The following is a 19,549-nucleotide window of genomic DNA, read 5'->3' as shown; positions in this document are numbered from 1 at the left end:
AAATATACAATATAATACAGAAACTAGCTGGTGAAATTTTGATCCAAAATGATGAATTGATTTTGACTATGTTTGGAAAATTAATATAAACAAACAGTTGCCAGCTCACTTAGTGTGAGCAAAATCAATTAAAACTCTTGACTTTGAAATTAAATTATGTTACTATTGTAGAATGTTGGCAGGCGTGGGCAGTCGCAAAGGCACTAGCTCACATTCATTATCAAAACACAATGATAACCTAGAAAAATTTCACTCGTGGACAAAAACAAACTTGCAACTACTCCATGAAATTAATTGATAGATCTTTACACTACCAGTTATATAATAACTGAAGTGCATTTCTCACTGTAGTGCTAATTCCTATTAAGCTGTTTTGCAAAAGGTAAAATTTTCAAAAAGTATAATTTTAGTATTTAAATTAAATTGTCAACAGTAATAACTGGATTTTAAAATGATTACAGAGTCTGCTGCTTTGACTTAGTGTCATGTAAATTACTTCACATATAAAATTGCCTGAACATGAAGTATTCATAAATATATTACTTTGTCAAATTACTTGTCAGTAATCAGCACTTAATTAGCAAGTCCAAAAAACAAAATTTTTGGTACATGAATTACTTCTCACACAAAATTGTTTGAACATAAAATATTGTTAACTTACTCTTTGTTAAATTGTTTGTTAGTAATCAGCACTATATTAGCAAGTCCAAAAGAACTAACTTTTTCTTCACTTTCACTTAAACTGTTAATCAATTTGATAAACTTCACTCTTCTTATCATTTACTTACAGTTCATTAATGACGCACTCAATTAATTATGGATACGGAGAGGATCCGTCAGACAGTGTTAGTGATGATTACACACATTAACACACATAAGGTGCTAAAGTATTTGTTACTGAATGATTTGCAAGTGACACTGGCAAGGCTTTTACAATTCTAAATGATGAACTGGTTTGGTCTTACTTCATAGCAGTGCAGTTGGTGCAACAAGGTCCATCATAACACGATAATGTATGGCCGCAGGCTCTTCACCACAATTGACTTTGGGCCCCCAGCACTCATCTTAAACACTGGTTAACTATGATGCTCTATGCTGTGCTCAATTACTTCTCCACATTGTACCTGGCCATACAGTACTTGTGATCTTTGCAGTAAAACAAGTCTTGCTTCCTCTTGCAGCAGAATTCCTCCTTTGTGTCCAACCCACTCACTCACTACTAACTGACTCTTGTTACCACCTGACAGACACTGCGCGACTGTGCCATGCTCCTGTGCCCATTGACAGTATGTCAGTAACAATGACCTCTTTGGTTTACATAACAATATTCTCTGACTTGGCCAGTGCGTCTACTACAATTCTTTATATTCTCTTTCATTTGTTACTTTGCATACAGGAAATTATTGAAACATATATACGTCACAATAACATATACAACAAATTTATACACTTTATTTAATTGTCCATAGTTAACAAAGTAGGAAAAAATTATATGTGGGAATTTTGTTGAAATATTACATGTGCCCCACCTTTCATTGATCTATATTGGCAAATATTCACTCACAGAAACATTCAGAATGTAACAAGCAGTCCCTACACCAACAAACTTCTAGTACCCTGGAATTAAAATTTAATTAATTATTTATAACTGTCCAAAATATGCTATTTATTGCTAATCTGAAGACTGTACTATATAGCTCATCAGAAAATACTTCTTTGCAAAAATAATTATGTACACAAAAACATTCAATCAGATAGGAAATTTTTGAGTCCAATAACTTGCTGTAAAGTACACAATAAAAAATGAAAACATTTGTTCATTAACCTATTAACAGTTGACACCAATTAACCAACATGAATGAACAATCACTAATTAAAATTAAGCAATTTTCTCACAACAGTTATAACATCTGTGTCCACATAAAATTTATAACTCTTGTAAACTAAATATCATGAGTATTCATTACTCAAAAGTGATCCAAAAGCTATTTTTCTATAGCATTTACATTATCTGTATCCAAATAAGAAACATTTGAATTACTATTTACATTTTTTGCAGAATATTATTCACATACGTACTGTCTACTCATAAGCATTTCTTGTATATCCTCTTTTTTCTGGAAAGCTGAATTACTGGTGCACTGCCTCATGCATGTTCTCATCAGTTTTCATTACTGTGTTGGTGCCTGCATGTATTCCATCTTAATACACACCTCTTTCGTAACATTTTTTACTTTTTGTCAGGTAATAATTTAGTGTCCTGTGGATTAATTAGCGTCCATTTTACAGTATTTGATAGTGCAACTTAACTGACAAGTCTGAGTTCATCTGAAGTCACCAGTTACATAGGTCTACACTATACATCTCCTAAAATTAATTACAATACAATTAATATCCTTATTACAAGTTACATAACAAATTAAACAGATTTAATCAAATAAAACCTTTATTGTCATTATTTTTCTGAGACTGTATAATTTCTCTCATGTTTTGTCAGAGTTCTACTAGCAAAAGCAATGGACTGACACTCGTTGCTTTCCCTGTTTTCTGTTTCTTGAAATACGTGCACCTCATTACCATAATTGCATGAGTAGGTTCCCATATGAAAAGGTATTGTCAAATCTGGATGATGTTATACTATGTCTTTTATAAGTTCATCCTTTTGTTTATCAAATGTTATTTGACATTTATCTATCCAAATAAATGCACTGTTTTTCTTTAACAAACCACACAAATCTAGGTCATTAAAAACTTGATCTTCTACATATTTATGATAAAAATTACAAAGCTCAAGAAAACCCTGCAGTTGTTTTTTGATTGTGGGCAGTGGAGAGTTTCTTGTTGCCTCTACTTTTCATGGGTCTTCCTGGAGTTGTTGTGATATGTCCCAGAAATTCTGCTTCGTTTTTCACAAATTCAGATTTCTTCGGTGTCATTCTCCTGCATCTCAGTGCTTGGAAAAATACTGTTAATAGTTAACAATGTTCTTCCCATTATGATGTTGCTATTAACAAATTGTCAACATAGATTGTAATTCTGGCACCAAGTACTTTCCCCAGTACACTATCAACCATGTGAATGAGCACTGACACTGACATGCTCAAACCAAAAGGAGTAACTTTATACTGATAGCATTTCCCAGAAAACAGGGATGCTGTCAGTTTTCGTATTTCTTCATTGAGGGCTATTGCCAATAGCCAGCGGTCAGATCGAGACTTGTCGTATTCGGCACATTGTGAAACTTTTGAAAAACATTGTCTAAACACTCAAGACCATCCGTCTCACACTTCACAATCTTGTTATGATTGCATGCATCTATCACAATGCTAACACTGTTATCTTTTTCATTCATCAAAAGAAGTGGGTTGTTTAAGTGGCTTTTAGAACATTCTATGATTCCCCACTCCTCCATGTGGTTTATTTCTCTTTGTAACACTTCCCTCCTTGCTATTGGTACTTGATAAACTGGTCCAAAAATGGTTCATGGGGTGTCATCTCAAATTTATACTCAATACCATGTACATGATCAAGTTTATCTGAAAATATATCCTTGTTATTAATCAGAATCATACAGCTCCACCTTTGGTTGGAAGCTATGCATGACACATTCTCCACTATTGTTGCAAACTCATCATTCGAAGATGATATATTTACCTTCCTGACATGGTAACACTCAGACCCTTCACTCAACCCTTCGTTCATAGGTGACATAATTATATTCAGTCTGGTGTCATGAACACTGACTTCCTGATCAACATCATCAAAACTCAACTCTAATTTGTTTTCTCCTACAATACATACCATCATTCTTCAGTCACAATCAGTGATTACTTTACTCTTTATCATCCAATCCATGCTCATAATTATTTCTGTGCTCAACTGAGATGCCACTAGAAAACCATGTTCAAATGTAACATCCCTAATATAAAAACACATCAAAATTTGAGCCTTAATTGGTTTACTACGGGCACCTACTACTTTCAATCCCATAACAGGCATTTCGAGTATACCTGTTAAGGTTTTAATTTGTTCATAAAATGACTGTGACAAAATATTAATCTGACTTCTGCTATCAATTAACGCATGAGTTTCCATTCCATATATACCAACGGATATCATAATTTGATCACATCAATTCAATTTATTGCACTTCCCTTCCCATAACAGGTCTTGTTCCACTTCCAAATTGCTCCACAAGGTGTTGTTCCATCTACATGACTGATCTGGGTGTTTCTTCCACCTTCCCCTGTTCTCTTCTTCCTTCTGACACAAAACATACCTTAATTCATCCTTACTCAACTGATCAGCAGGTTCACTTTCATTTTTATCATTGCCCTCGCGAGTCATATCTGCTTTGAATTCAACCATCCATTTCACTCGTTAATTTTATTTGGCTGTAGTAAGCTACATAATCAGACTACACGCCACAGTCTCCAGTTGCTCAATCAAATATGCCAAATTTGGCTGAATCAGGAATGGCATCTACCAAAGATTTACTAATCCGTACCTGACGTGCCCCTTCATCTCCACTGTACTCATTAATCTCATTAACAGTACTCATTATATTCTTATTAACTTCATTTGCTTCTTGCAGCATCTCCCTCAGATCACTCACTCACACCATTACACACACTTCACTATTATTATCATCCTCCGACTCTAACTCCTGTTCCCACCAAAACTTAATTTCCTATTTTTTTACTACTGCTCTATCCCATCATACATTTTGCTTAATTGCCTCAGCCAATCCCTATCATTGCCTAATATTCTGACCTCATTAACTACAATAATATTTGCCTCCATGACTGGACACTGCTCTTTTATTGGCACCACTGTACCACTTGTCTGTGCCATACCTGCTGTCACTTCAACATCAAACAATTTCAGGTGCTATTGCTTCTGATTTGTCCTGTACACAAAATTCATTGCCCTTGCATTGTTTCCTAAACACCTGATTTCTTATATGAGCCCACCCGTGTTCACTTGCTTTGTTGCCGCCACCGCTGTTATATTGTTTCCTTCGATGGGGATGCATACCGTCACCCCCACCAGTTTGCCCCTTTACTGTTGCAGACTCACATCTTCAGAGCACAAATATTCACAAACTCAGCTGCTAAGACTACTTCTTTCATGACCACCAGCTCTTCCTTCTCTCCTACCTCTGTCTGTGTGAGCGCATCTCACATCATAATCATTGTGCTGGTTATTGTTTTGGTTGTTATTGAAATTGTTTCTGTTCTGGTTATTATTGTTTCTGCTGTGGTACCGTCTGTCACTGTCATGATACCATGTGTCAATGTCACCAACTTTCTTTATAAAAGATTTTTTGTTGTTTCTGTCCATAAGATAGCATCGGACTCTCCATGGTAATTTTCTGTGAAGTACCATTAACATACTCTTTTCTGACATCTTATCCTTCATATATTCCACTTTTTTAAATAGCTCCTTGCAATAGAGTTTCATATTTGTCTCTCTACTTGGTCAGTATGGAGAAGCTTGCATAAATTCCTGCAAAACTTCATCTTATTTATCAAGATAGACCAGTATTTTTCTTCAAATTTCCTCAAAAATTCCTCCAAAGTTTGGCCATCATCAGTGGCCTGAACCATCCAGCTACTTGTGTCCCCTACTAACTTTGTCCTTGCTATTCTGATTCGGTCTTCTTCAGACAATGTTGAAGGGATTATCTTTCTGCATGTGTCCATGAAGATAACTGGGTGAATCTCTCCCTTCAAATCAAACTTTTCGATTTAGAAGCTAGCATGGCTGGGATAACCCCCTCCTAATATGAACGTAGTAGCCAAATTCTTAACACTTTCTAGATTTTTTACCTGCTCTTTGATTTTATTAGTTTCAGATCTCAAACTTTCTACTTTCTTGTTTTTGAACTCCACAAGTTTGTGATTGACATAAGCTTCTAACAAATGAGTTTTGTCCTGAATGTCAGTAGTAATCATCTCTGCTGTTTCTTTTAATTTCTTTTCTGTTTCGCTTTGAAACTTCCCGACCTGTCCTTTCGAAGTATTAATAGATTGATCCAGTTCAGTACGGATTTTCATCTGCTTATCACTCAGTGTTTTAATTTCCTGGTTTATTTCAGCCTCTAAATTCCTTCAGATCAAATCAATATCTTCAGTTAACTTGTTACTCATTATATCATACAAATCCTTTTTTTGCTTTTTTATTTTACTGCTTATAGATTTCTTTAAAGCCTCCATTTTATCATCAAGCTTGTCACTTAACTCACATACTTTCTCTGTTACTTTATTGTCCAAATCTTTGCATATTGAATATGATGTTTCACATTTTACCAACCGATATCAGTTCTCAATCCACTCTCCATCAAACTCATCCTACATCTACATCTACATCTACATCCGTACTCCGCAAGCCACCTGACGGTGTGTGGCGGAGGGTACCCTGAGTACCTCTATCGGTTCTCCCTTCTATTCCAGTCTCGTATTGTACGTGGAAAGAAGGATTGTCGGTATGCTTCTGTGTGGGCTCTAATCTCTCTGATTTTATCCTCATGGTCTCTTCGCGAGATATACGTAGGAGGGAGCAATATACTGCTTGACTCTTCGGTGAAGGTATGTTCTCGAAACTTCAACAAAAGCCCGTACCGAGCTACTGAGCGTCTCTCCTGCAGAGTCTTCCACTGGAGTTTATCTATCATCTCCGTAACGCTTTCGCAATTACTAAATGATCCTGTAACGAAGCGCGCTGCTATTGTTCATTCAAACAACATTAGTTTTTAATTTAATCTTCGTTGAACTCAACCTGTAGTTCATTGAGTCTAAATCAGTTTCCATCAAACCTGTCATTTGTAATAAGTTATTTGAATTGTCCAAATTCAAACCACATGCCTGATTTAGTACTGGTTCCACTGTTGTTTCTGTCTCAATCTTCTGTACATAAATTTCACCTTCTGTGAACATTTCTCCCAAATTCTCCTGCTAGGGATCATCAGCCTCTTGCTTTACAGCCACACTGTTTATGTCTTCCATGTTTATTGAGATACCCAACCCACTGTCGCTGCTTAGCTCACTATTCAAAAATTCTGAACTCGGCCCATGCCTTTGTGGCTGCCACCATGCCTGAATTGTCGAATTCAACATTTTTGGTTTCCTATTGTTTGACCAAAGATTCCACCAACCAATGTGAATTTTAAAATCAAATTTGTAAGGTCCAGGCCACTGGACAATCACAAGATTGAAGTAGCCCTGTCACGTGGCGCCACATATGTCACCTTCCTTCCTCACCAGGTGGTAGACTAATTAAAGAATTACTGTGTTGCTAATGGTTTGATATTAATTTGGGTTGAGGTATCGAATCCAAAGTGACAGAATTACCTGAAGAAGTCAGTGCAGTCATAACTTGATAATTATTGTGCTATTTACTTTGCACAGTAATGATCAGCAGAAATAAAATAATGTACAACGTACTACAGAAACTAGCTAGTGAAATTTTGGTCCAAAATGATGAATTAGTTTTGACTCTGAAAAAGTAACGTAAACAAACAGTCACCATCTCACTTAGTGGGAGCAAAATCAATTAAAACTCTTGACTTTGAAATTAAATTAAGTTAATATTATAACATGTTGGCAGACATGGATAGTTTCAAAGGCACTGACTTGTGCTCATTATCAAAACACAATGATAAACCCAGAGAAATTCCACTCATGGACAAAAACAAGCTTACAACTACTTCATGAAATGAGATCTTTACACAACCAGTTAAGTAACAACTGAACTGCATTTCTCACTGTAATGCTAAATGCTAATAAACTGTTTTGCAAAAGGTAAACTTTTTGAAAAGAATAATTTTAGTACTTAAATTGGCTGTTCTATAATAATAACTGAATTTTAAAATGATTACCGAGTTCTCTACTTCAACTTAATGTTATGTAAATGACTTTTCATACAAAATTGTCTGAACGTGAAGTACTGTTAAATATACTGCTTTGTCAAATTATTTGTCAATAATCAGCATTTAATTAGCAAGTCCAAAAAACTAACTCTTTGTTACATAGATTACTTCTCATATAAATTTGTCTGAACATGAAATATTGTTAACTATACCGCTTTGTTAAATTATTTGTCAACAATCAGCACTACATTAGCAAATCCAAAAAAACTAACTTTTTTGTCCGCTTTCATTTAAACTATTAATCAATTTGATAAACTTCACTCTTCTTATCATTTTTTTCAGTTCATTAATGACACACTCAATTAATTATGGACATGGAGAGGATCCATTAGGTAGTGTTACTGAGTGTTACACACATTAACACACATAAGCTGCTAACGTATTTGTTACTGAATGATTTGCAAGTAACACTGGCAAGGCTTTTACAATTCTAAATGATTATCTGGTCGTGTCTTACTTCATAGCAGTGCAGTCGGTGTGACAAGGTTCATCATACCACGATAATGTACGGTCACAGGCTCTTCACCACAATTGACTTTGGCCCCCAGCACTCATCTTAAACACTGGTTCACCTCAATGCTTTGCACTGTGCCCAATTACCTCTTCACATTAATCCAGGCCATACCATACCTGGGAACTTGCATGAAACAAGTCTTGTGTTCTCTCACAGCAGAATTCTTCCTTTGCGTCCAAACCGCTCACTCGCTACTAACCAACTCTTGTTACCACCCGATAGACACTGCCTGACTGTGCTGCGCTCCTGCACCCAGTGACAGTACAACAATAACAGTAACATCTTTGATGTACATGACACTATTCCCTGACTTGGCCAGTGCATTTTCTACAATTCTTTACATTCTCTTTCACTGGGGTTAGCAATGTTGTGTGTGCATTGTAGTTATTAGTTGTGTTATTATCTAGTCCTTGTGCGGCTGCATGTAGTGAAAGTGCTTTCTATTGCAAAGAGAGCTTTTTTTAGTGGAAGAGAGTTTCCCTGCAGAAGGGATCTTTACAGGGCATGTGACATGGCAATTTAAATTGCGTTTTCCTGCTTCAAGGTGTCCACATTGTGACATTGTACATGATTTAATTTGCATATGCCGTGCCTTCGTAACCTCTTGTATCATCCCTATGAAATCCCCAAACCACCTTCCCTACCCTCTGGCTCCTACCCTTGTAACTGCCCCTGGTGTAAGACCTGTCCCATGCACCCTCCCACCACCACCTACTCCATTCCTGTAACCCGAAAGGTCTACACGATCTAAGGCAGAGCCACGTGTGAAAGCACCCACGTGATTTACCAACTGACATGCCTACACTGTGAAGCCTTCTATGAGGGAATGACCAGCAACAAACTGTCCATTTGCATGAACAGACACAGGCAGACAGTGTTTGTTGGTAATGAGGATCACCCTGTGGCTAATCATGCCTTGGTGCACAGCCAGCACATCTTGGCACAGTGTTACACCGTCCGGGTTATCTGGATATTTCCCACTGATACCAACCTATCAGAACTCTGGAGATGGGAACTTGCCCTTCAATATATTCTCTCTTCCCATTACCCACCAGGCTTCAACCTCCGCTAATTTCAAGTTGCCACTGCTCGTACGTCACCTGTCATTCAACAACACCTTTTCCACTGTACTTCCGCCTCGACTGACATCTCTGCCCAACCTCTTTGCATTTACATATGTCTGCCTGTGTCTGTATATGTGCGGATGGATATGTGTGTATGTGCAAGTGTATACCTGTCCTTTTTTCCCCCCTAAGGTAAGTCTTTCCGCTCCCGGGATTCGAATGACTCCTTTCCCCCTCCCTTAAAACACACATCCTTTCGTCTTTCCCTCTCCTTCCCTGGTTGTTACAATGTGATACATGTACCCTTTGGGAACTTATCATTTCTGAGAATGCATGCTGTTACAGTGTGATTACCTGTAAATACCACATTAATGCAATAAATGCTCAAAATGATGTCCATCAACCTCAATGCTTATGGCAATAGGTGTAACAACATTCTGCTCAACAGCAAGTGGTTTGCCTTCTGTAATGTTTGCACATGCATTGACAATGCACTGACGCATGTTGTCAGGCGTTGTCAGTAGATCACGATACCAAATATCCTTCAACTTTTCCCCACAGAAAGAAATCCGAGGATTCAGATACGGTGAACATGTGGGCCATGGTATGGTGTGTGGATGACCAATCCACCTGTCATGAAATATGCTATTCAATACCATTTCAACCACATGCAAGCTATGTGCTGGACATCCATCATATTGGAAGTACATCATGAAGTAAAACATCTTGTAGTAACATCGGCAGAACATTATGTAGGAAATCAGCATACATTGCACCATTTAGATTGCCATCGATAAAATGGGGATCAATTATCTTTCCTCCCATAATGCTGCACTATACATTAACCTTCCAAGGTCGCTGACATTCCACTTGTCGCAGCCATCGTGGATTTTCTGTTGCCCAATAGTGCATATTATGCCAGTTTACATTACTGCTGTCGGTAAATGAAGCTTCATCACTAAATAGAATGCTTGCAAAAAATCTGTCATCGCCCCGTAATTTCTTTTGTGCCCAGTGGCAGAACTGTACATGATGTTCAAAGTTGTCACCATGCAATTGCTGGTGCATAGAAATATAGTATGGGTGCAATTGATGTTGATGTAGCATTCGCAACACCGACGTTTTTGAGATTCCCGATTCTCGTGCAATTTTGTCTGCTACTGATGTGCAGATTAGCCATGACAGCAGCTAAAACACCTACTTGGGCATCATCATTTGTTTGCAGGTCATGGTTGACATTTCATATGTGACTGAACACTTCCTGTTTCCTTAAATAATGTAACTATTTAGCGAATGGTCCGGACAGTTGGATGATGTCATCCAGGATACCGAGCACCATACATAACACATGCCCGTTGGGCCTTTTAATCACAATAGCCATACATCAACACAATATCAGCCTTTTCTGCAATTAGTAAATAGTTCATTTTAACACGGGTAATGTATCACGAAGCAAATACCATCTGCACTGGCAGAATGTTACGTGATACCACGTATTTATTTGTGACTATTACAGCGCCATCTATCACAAAGTGAAAAAAGTGGTCCAACTAAAACATTCATATTTCTTTACAGACAACTCTAACAACAAAATAAAAACAATCTGGGATGTCATCACAAGGAAGCTGGGAAAAAAAGAGGAGAGTGTATCCAGCATAGAAATAAGATAGTGCAGTAATGTAATTAAAGAAACAAATGCAGTTGCAACAGTCTTAAATGAGCACTTTCTAACAGCTTCTGAGAACAATGCAGTTGCGACAGTCTTAAATGAGCACTTTCTAACAGCTTCTGAGAAAACTGGCTGTAGGGGCTCAGTTAACAAGGCTATGGACCTTCTGAAAGGATCTGGTCTGTACAAAATTAAACAAATGCTCATAGTCCCAGTTACAGTCAATGATGCAAAAAGGATCATCACTAAAATGCAAACCAAAATGTCATCTGGCTTTGATAATATCTCCACTAAGGTACTTCAACATTGTCGTTATGCCATTTGTGTAATACTTTGCCATATATTTAATGAATCCCTTAGACAAGGTATTGTCCCTTATAGAATGAAGTATGCCGATGTGAAACCACTGTTCAAGAAGGGGGGGGGGGGGGGGGGACTGCTGCTTCTAACTACTGCCCTATATCTCTTTTAACAAGCTTCTCTAAAGTTCTCGAGAAACTGATGCACAGGAGAATTGTAAAACACCTGAATTTCCACATGGCTCTTAGTCAATGCCAATTTGGTTTCCAATCAGGCCTGTCAACTGATGATGCCATATTCTCCTTTACTAATAATGTTCTAGAAGCACTGAACAATAAATTTGCTTCAGTTGGTATTTTTTGTGACTTAACCAAAGCCTTTGACTGTGCAAGCCATGAAATCCTCCTTCCAAAAGCAGCCTATTATGGTTAACCTGACACAGTGGGAATGTGGCTCAGATCATACCTGACTGACAGAAAGCAGAGGGTATTACTGAATCATGAAGATGGCTCAAAAGCTTCATCTGGCTAGGGAACAGTTAGTGTAGGCGTGCTGCAAGGTTCGGTGCTTGGCCCTTTGCTCTTTCTTATTTTTATTAATGACCTTCCTCACTGTTGTATGGCTATCATCAAATTTACTCTTTTCACAGATGATACATCCATTTTAATTAAAAAAACACCTGAAAATGATGTTGCATCATCTGCCAAATTGGTGTTCCATGACCTCCAGAAGTGGCTCAGAGGCAACAGCCTAACTTTAAACCTAAAAAAAAAAAAAACCACTTCATACATTTCTATGGGTCTCACGAAGTTCAGGATGACATAAGTCTAAGCTGTAATGATCAAGATATACATCAAGTTTATTCTACAAAATTTTTAGGCTTCCACATTGACAATAAATTAAATTGGTCTTGCCATATTTTTGACTTGAGAAGAAGACTTAGTTCAGCACCTTATGCTCTACGTATTATAGCAAAAACTGCTAATAGTGATGCTGTTAAAGCTGCTTATTTTGGCTATTTCCATTCACTGTTATTCTATGGCTTAATATTCTGGGGTAACCAACCAATGGCAAATAAAGTGTTTGTAACTCAGAAAAGAGCAATTCGAATTATAAGTGGAGTTAACAGGAATCATTCATGCAAAAATCTTTTTAAAACACACAAACTATTAACAATGACCTCATAATATATCTTATCCCTTATGTGCTTTTCAGCTAAGAACCTACACATTTACAAAACCAATACTTTTTATCATGACTATGACACAAGAACAAAACATGACTTTCATGTTGACAGAAAAAACTTGAGTCTGATACAAAAGGGAGTATACTACTCAAGCATAAAGGTGTTTAATGCACTCCCATCTGACATAACAGATCTTACCAGTAAAATGCCACAATTTGAGAGAAAATTAAAGGAATATCTTCTGGAAAAAGTGTTTTACTCTCTTAATAAATTCTTTAATGTAACATTGTAACTTAGATGTAATACTTTACTTGTAATATTTGCTATTGCCACTTTGTAACTTAATACATCTTACACCAGTATGGGAATTCGTGTTCAGACAAGTGGCACTATCGAATTCCTGCTAATGTATAGTTTGTAATATGGAAAATTGTAATTCATTATTTTATCATTTTATACCTCTGTTTTACCATAGAAAATGCTTAAGCCTGTAACTATTAACATACTTTATTTCTTATACACCAATTGCAATTTATATTTGTTAACATATACAAGTAGGCAACTGTGTTAAATTATATCATGACTCGTTCCATATCCATGCAATTCTTTTGTATACCGGATCTATGCAACATGAATAAATAAATAAATAAATATATAAACTACATGAATACATAATAAGAAATGGGGGTTCCTATTTTACAAAACGCAGTTGATATCCATTTGCCCTATTGCAGGGCCATCTAGCGGGTCAACCATAGTGCCATCTGGTTTCCGCCTTCGAGCTAGAGTTCTGTTCTTTGTAGTTTTTTCGTTTGATGCTTATTTTGTGAGATATTTGGCCTGGTCACTATCAATGGACAAATCTGTGTAAAATTTGTTGTCTGTATGTTGTTCTGAAAAAAAAATGCTAGTTTGTAAAGTGAGATATATTCATCATCTTGATTGTGTGCCTGTCCACTGCTCAACAACTGCATCATATGGTGAATGATAACCTTCAATCTTACCACAGTGAATACTGTGAAAAGTTCATAACAATTTCCTTGCAGACCTCTCTTTAAATCTAAAAAAGAATGTTACAGTCCATATAGAAACCACATCTGTGTGTAAGGCACTGTTTAAAATGCTACTAATGCTACCATTCCCATGTGTTTTTATTATGAAAACACCAGTATAATGGGGGTGTTAATAGTTACACAATAATGGTGAAATATACAGCAACACAACATTAAACATACACTTACATGGAAACTCAGTTAATATAAGTTTTGGAAAGAAGGATACATTCTATACTGGAATAAATTTGTTTAATAAATTGTCCCAGAGCTCTATGTGTTCAGTAAGTCACTATATGATTTTCTTGTACACATACATATAAAAATTAATATTTTTCCTTGGAAACATTAGATATAATTCAGATATCTGATGTCATCTATTACAATCAGCTCCATATTATCAGATGAGCTAAATAAAATGTAACAAACCATCTGCTGCTTCACATTCTGCTTAGAGGACAGTGTAAAAATGCCCAGCGCATCAATTTCATAGTCTCGCTCCTGCACTTATCCATTCGCTCACAATGTTTCAAAATCATATACTATGGGAGTATCATGGTGAACAACAATGCATGAGTTATACACTACTCAAGAAGCTCAGCTATAATACGTTACTAAAGCACACCAGATTCTGACTAATGTTATTGATAAAAAGTTCATGTTATTTGTCAGGAGCACCCTTTATACTCATAACACATACATACCTAAATCAGACGAAAAAGCTGTTACTTTTCTGGTTATTAACATTCAGTCACTGTTTGCTATCAGTTTATATTCAAAAATTATATGACTATATCAATTATTAGGGTGTGTGTTACAGGTGGCTTGTATTTAAAATGAGCAATGGTCCCTCAAATATTACCAGAAACTAAAATTAGGTAATTAATAGAAGAATCAGGTAGTGTAATACGCTTATAAGTTATATTTTAATTTCTGGTCATTTGCAGTTTTTAATTTCTGTTTTATGATTTACCATCTTATCAATGAAGAGGTACTGAATTGAGTCACGGAGAGAAGATAATTATGACACAGTATGTTTAAAAAAGCTAGAAGCTGATAAGAGACAGCCTTATATTTAATTTGGTAATGGAGGGATGCGAGAGAGAGAGAGAGAGAGAGAGAGAGAGAGAGAGAGAGAAGAGTGCTTTTATCATTATCTGGATGATTTTGTTTCCTGATTGCATATCCAAAGAATAAGATGTAAATCTTCCTGATCATGACGATTGCTGGTCCTGTTTCCTTGTAAAACACTACCTTAGAAGCTAGTCTCCTGTGACAGTTTTCTTTGCGTTTTTTATGCATGTTACAAATAGCTGTCTTTTTATGTTGATTATTCTGTCTGTTTCTGAAAAGTTAGTTGTTTTGAAAATAATTTCACTTGTATTATGTGGTAAGTTTACACTGTTCGTTTTCCACTATTTTGCACATATTTTCCGTGTTCGACTTACGAAATTCATAACCTTACATCTCACATTTTTGTGACAGGAATATAAAACATGTATTAAGACAAATTATGCCTGATGATGGACCCGCAGAGTCTGAAATGCATCGTGTAGTTAATAAAACACAAAAAAGTTGTGACTGAAGGCGTTGTTTAATTCATACCTCGCATGTTTTGAATACAGACATGCTTTAAGCTGCAAAATATGGAATATATTTTGCTTGTATTTGTTAGTTCTGGTTGTGCAACTGTTTTGTAACCTTTTAGTTTCCAAATGCGATATTTTTTGTCATAATTATTTCTTATTACGTATTGTTGTTTTCACAGTTTGTTCATTGTATTATGCCAAACAGATTTTTCGTCAGTGTTGCACATATGATTTTCCCATTTATCAGACACTAAAATTATGACGGAACCTTGTCAGGATGACCCTCCCCTCTCCAAATACCTTTCTCACTTACCCATATTCAGATAATCATCAATGAATTAGAACATAACCTCAAGTGACTCATAAAATGATGACTTCAACAAGTAATTGAAATGTTTGTCATAGTAAATTCACCAAATATTGTTTTTATGGGGCATTATTTATGTGTAACTTAAACAATCATGGCACACAACAAAACTATTCTCTACAGAAATTTTTCTTTCATCTTCAGCAGTACCTGTGTTACAAATGAGTTGTCTCTTGTATTCTTTGAGATTGACTATTCTTTTTATCACTTTTCTCATGTTCATAGACTTTCCCTTTTCTGCTTGTTTCTCCTTTCTTCAGAAAAAATAAATATTCTGGCTGTTTTTCTCATTAAATATGGGGTATTTCAAGCAAACAATTCAAGTAAACACCAACACTTTATGTGCTACAATAAAAGTTAAGTCTTACTATTTAATTTTTTTAATAAGAATTCAGAAACTTTTCTGTTATTGCTCCCCAATAAATAATTTTATTTTTTACATCTTCTACTTTGTCTCTCAAATGTTTGTAATATTTGATATTGTAAGGTGAGGGAGGCACAGTGGTCTGCATTACTTACTGCAAATTTTAATGGTATTGGTTGCAATAAGATGTAATTACAACTCAATAATTGCCAGTTTTGGTTGACTAGCAACAGTCATCAGATCATGCTTACACTAGAATGGGAAGCTAGTCAAGTGCTGACCACAGCAACGTTGTTAGTAAGTGCAACTTGTTAATTTTAAATGACTGGCCAAAGCACTGGTGATATAGTACAAAACTAGCAGGAGTCTCCTATTAGTTTTAGTCTCTAACAGTCATGCTTTGACCAGTCTTTTTATGTTAAAAAAACCACAGTAATGATCTACTTTGGTCAACACAGTATTTCAGAACTTGTTCCAGTCTCTTTTTTTAAGGTAAATACACACATTTGTTACTTCAAATTTCAGTGAGAAGTTCATTCTAAGAGTATTAGATTTTCACTTATCATTTTTCTAACACTATCTATCTTCTGACAGCCAAAGAAAAAGAAGACAACTGGATCAACAAAGGAGAAAGAAAAGAAAACAACTGAAAAAGTAACTGGAACAGACCCTAATAAAAATGAGAAACAAGATGAACAAACAGAACAAGTAAAGACAACTCCACAGAAAACCAAGGGACAACAAAATACTGAAGAAACTAAATTAACTGATCAACCAAAAGCAAATCAACCATCTACAGACATACAAAAAAATAATGAGCCCACTGTCAGTGGCATTTCAGGTGATCCAAAACCTACAACAGATAAATCACAGGCAGCAAAAGCTCCAGCACAAAAGATAATGGAACCAGAATTTGTGCCTGCAGACATTTCTGAGAGACCACTGGTTAAACCTGATTATGTTCCACCACCAGCAGCAACAAAGAGAGATGTTGACCTGCTCAAAGATATGGATGAAGCTAAACTTGAAGAACTGCGAGAGGTAAGATGTTATCTCATGCTGTTAGTTACTTATTTTTTAAATTATGTCCTTATTAATTAGATCATATTTAGACATGAAGTTCTGGCAGTGATGAGCCTTACTGTTGTATTTTGGTATTACTAATATGATTACCAGGCTCTTTCTGTGTTGTATTTCACTGTGAAACATCAGGGAAGGCAACAAAAATATTATTCATTTGGAATTCTGCAATTTCACAGAAGGAACATCCAGCTTCTTGTATCACCCTACATGTTTTTTATTTATTTATTTACATGTCAAGTTCCGTAGTACCAAATTGAGGAGAAAATCTCCAAGGTCATGGAACGTGTCAGTACATGAAGTTACAACATAAAAGTAATAACAGATAAAAATAAATGTTCATGAACCTGAAAGAAAATCAGTCCTTAAGTTTAAGCAAATTACAATGAGAATCAGCTCAATTTTTCAAGGACTCCTCAACAGAGTAGAAGGAGTGACCCATTAGGAAACTCTTCACTTTAGATTTGAAAGCGCGTGGATTACTGCTAAGATTTTTGAATTTGAGTAGCAGCTTATTGAAAGTGGATCCAGCAGTATACTGCAAACCTTTTTGCACAAGAGTTAAGGAAGTCCGATCCAAATGGAGGTTTGATTTCTGCCGAGTATTAACCGAGTGAAAGCTGCTTATTGTTGGAAATAAACTAATATTGGTAACAAGAAACAACAATAAGGAATATACATATTGAGAGGCGAATGTCAAAATACCCAGATTCGTGAACAGAGGTCGACAAGAAGTTGGTGAACTCACACCACTTATTGCCCGAACCGCCCGTATCTGAGCCAAAAGTATCCTTCTAGAATGGGAAGAGCTACCCCAAAACATAATACCATACGACATAAGTGAATGAAAATATGCAAAGTAGACTAATTTATGTGTCAAAGTATCACTCACTTTCGATGCCGTTCGAATAGTGAAAATGGCAGTATTAAGTCTTTGAACAAGATCCTGAACGTCATGACAGCTTCTCATTCAAACTCATTGAGGTGTGTCTTTGTTGCCTTAAAGACATTCTTGACTAACATCAATTAGTCACATCCAATCTGAAAGGTAACTAACACTCATGACTATTACAGTGTGTATTTAAAGCAAACCTGATTTGCTTCCTCATAGTGGCACTACTAGCTCCACTCTTATACAACTGGCATGAATAGATACCATCTTTCAGATACAGAAGCACACCTACCAACTTTTGTTTATGTTGCACAACACCTTCTTGGTTTTGCAATTTTTTTCCATCAGTATATGTAATTAAATATAGGAATTAATGATGTTGGACTATAATTAGAAACATCCTCCTCACTTCTCTCTTTATGTATTAATTTTATCATGCTCTATTTGTGACTTTGTCTTATACAGTATATATTATACTTTGATTTTCCAATTTAAAATATCTGCACACAAAGCACAGTATTTCTTTATGTATGCTTGCAAAAGTTCAGTAGCTCTTATTGGCATATCTTAAGTAACTCCAGCTCATTTTTGGCAAAGTATCTGAAATGACAGACAAATGATATCATTTCTTTGACCTAGAAAATTTGTTCGTTGAATCATGTTCACATTTATAGGTGCAGTGAGACCACATGTGTGCTAGTGTAGATAAGTGGAGAGTGGTTGTTAGCTGTCGTATTGTATGGAAATTGAAAATAAGTGAAATAATTACTTTCCCAAATACGACAATGACCGTGATGCAGGTTTGTACTAGCCATCCATCATACAGCTGTGCCTAAGGTCCACATGGTAAAAAATTACTGGAATAATTAATACAAATGTACCTTGAAATTATAATTATATTCTCCAATAATATTTATATACATTACCTATCCTGTGACAGCAATCACAGTTGAAATGTTGTTCACATAAGGATGTAGCTTTACATTCAAATCCTTTAATGGCAACTAAAACAACACTAGTTGTTTGCATAAAAAGTACTCACAACCATTCTCCCTCAAGTTTAGAACAAGAGTTCCTTACCATTTCCTTTTTGTGAAATCATAAGTTCATGGAACAATGCTCTCACTGTCCAGAGATCACCTGGTTCTCTCACTATGCATATACATTATCATAGATGTGCAGTTTGTGTTTGACATTATGTTGCTGAATGTATTTACAGTATTCAAAAGACAAGATACAAAAAGGGACAGTACTCTCTCTCCCTCTCTCTTCTCTCTCTCTCTCTCTCTCTCTCTCTCTCTCTCTCTCTCACACACACACACACACACACACACACAAATTTACACAAACATAGCATCTGTCACTTCTTAAAATTCTAGTAAATATGACAAAGTGGTCTGAGAAGGATCTAAAATAATATAGCACGGAAACATAGCATGCTGATCACCAAAGTAAAAAGGGATGACGCAGACAGTTTACAAGATACTAAAACATCCAAACCAAAAGCGTAAAATGGAGTCTGGACAACATAAAAAATTTTAA

General features: G+C 36.0%; 1 protein-coding gene across 1 annotated transcript in view; it reads left to right on the top strand.

The window, feature by feature from the left end:
• Positions 1-19,549, top strand: part of LOC126356108 (myosin regulatory light polypeptide 9-like) — a 96,308-nt gene that overhangs the window by 13,414 nt on the left and 63,345 nt on the right. Inside the window, exon 2 of the mRNA XM_050006808.1 lies at positions 16,630-17,076. Within this exon, the coding sequence (XP_049862765.1) occupies positions 16,630-17,076 (447 nt within the window). The remainder of the gene's footprint in view (positions 1-16,629; positions 17,077-19,549) is intronic.

Source organism: Schistocerca gregaria, chromosome 3 (assembly GCF_023897955.1).
Source record: "Schistocerca gregaria isolate iqSchGreg1 chromosome 3, iqSchGreg1.2, whole genome shotgun sequence".
Lineage (NCBI taxonomy): Eukaryota > Metazoa > Arthropoda > Insecta > Orthoptera > Acrididae > Schistocerca > Schistocerca gregaria.
This window is presented reverse-complemented; position numbering and strand designations above follow the sequence as displayed.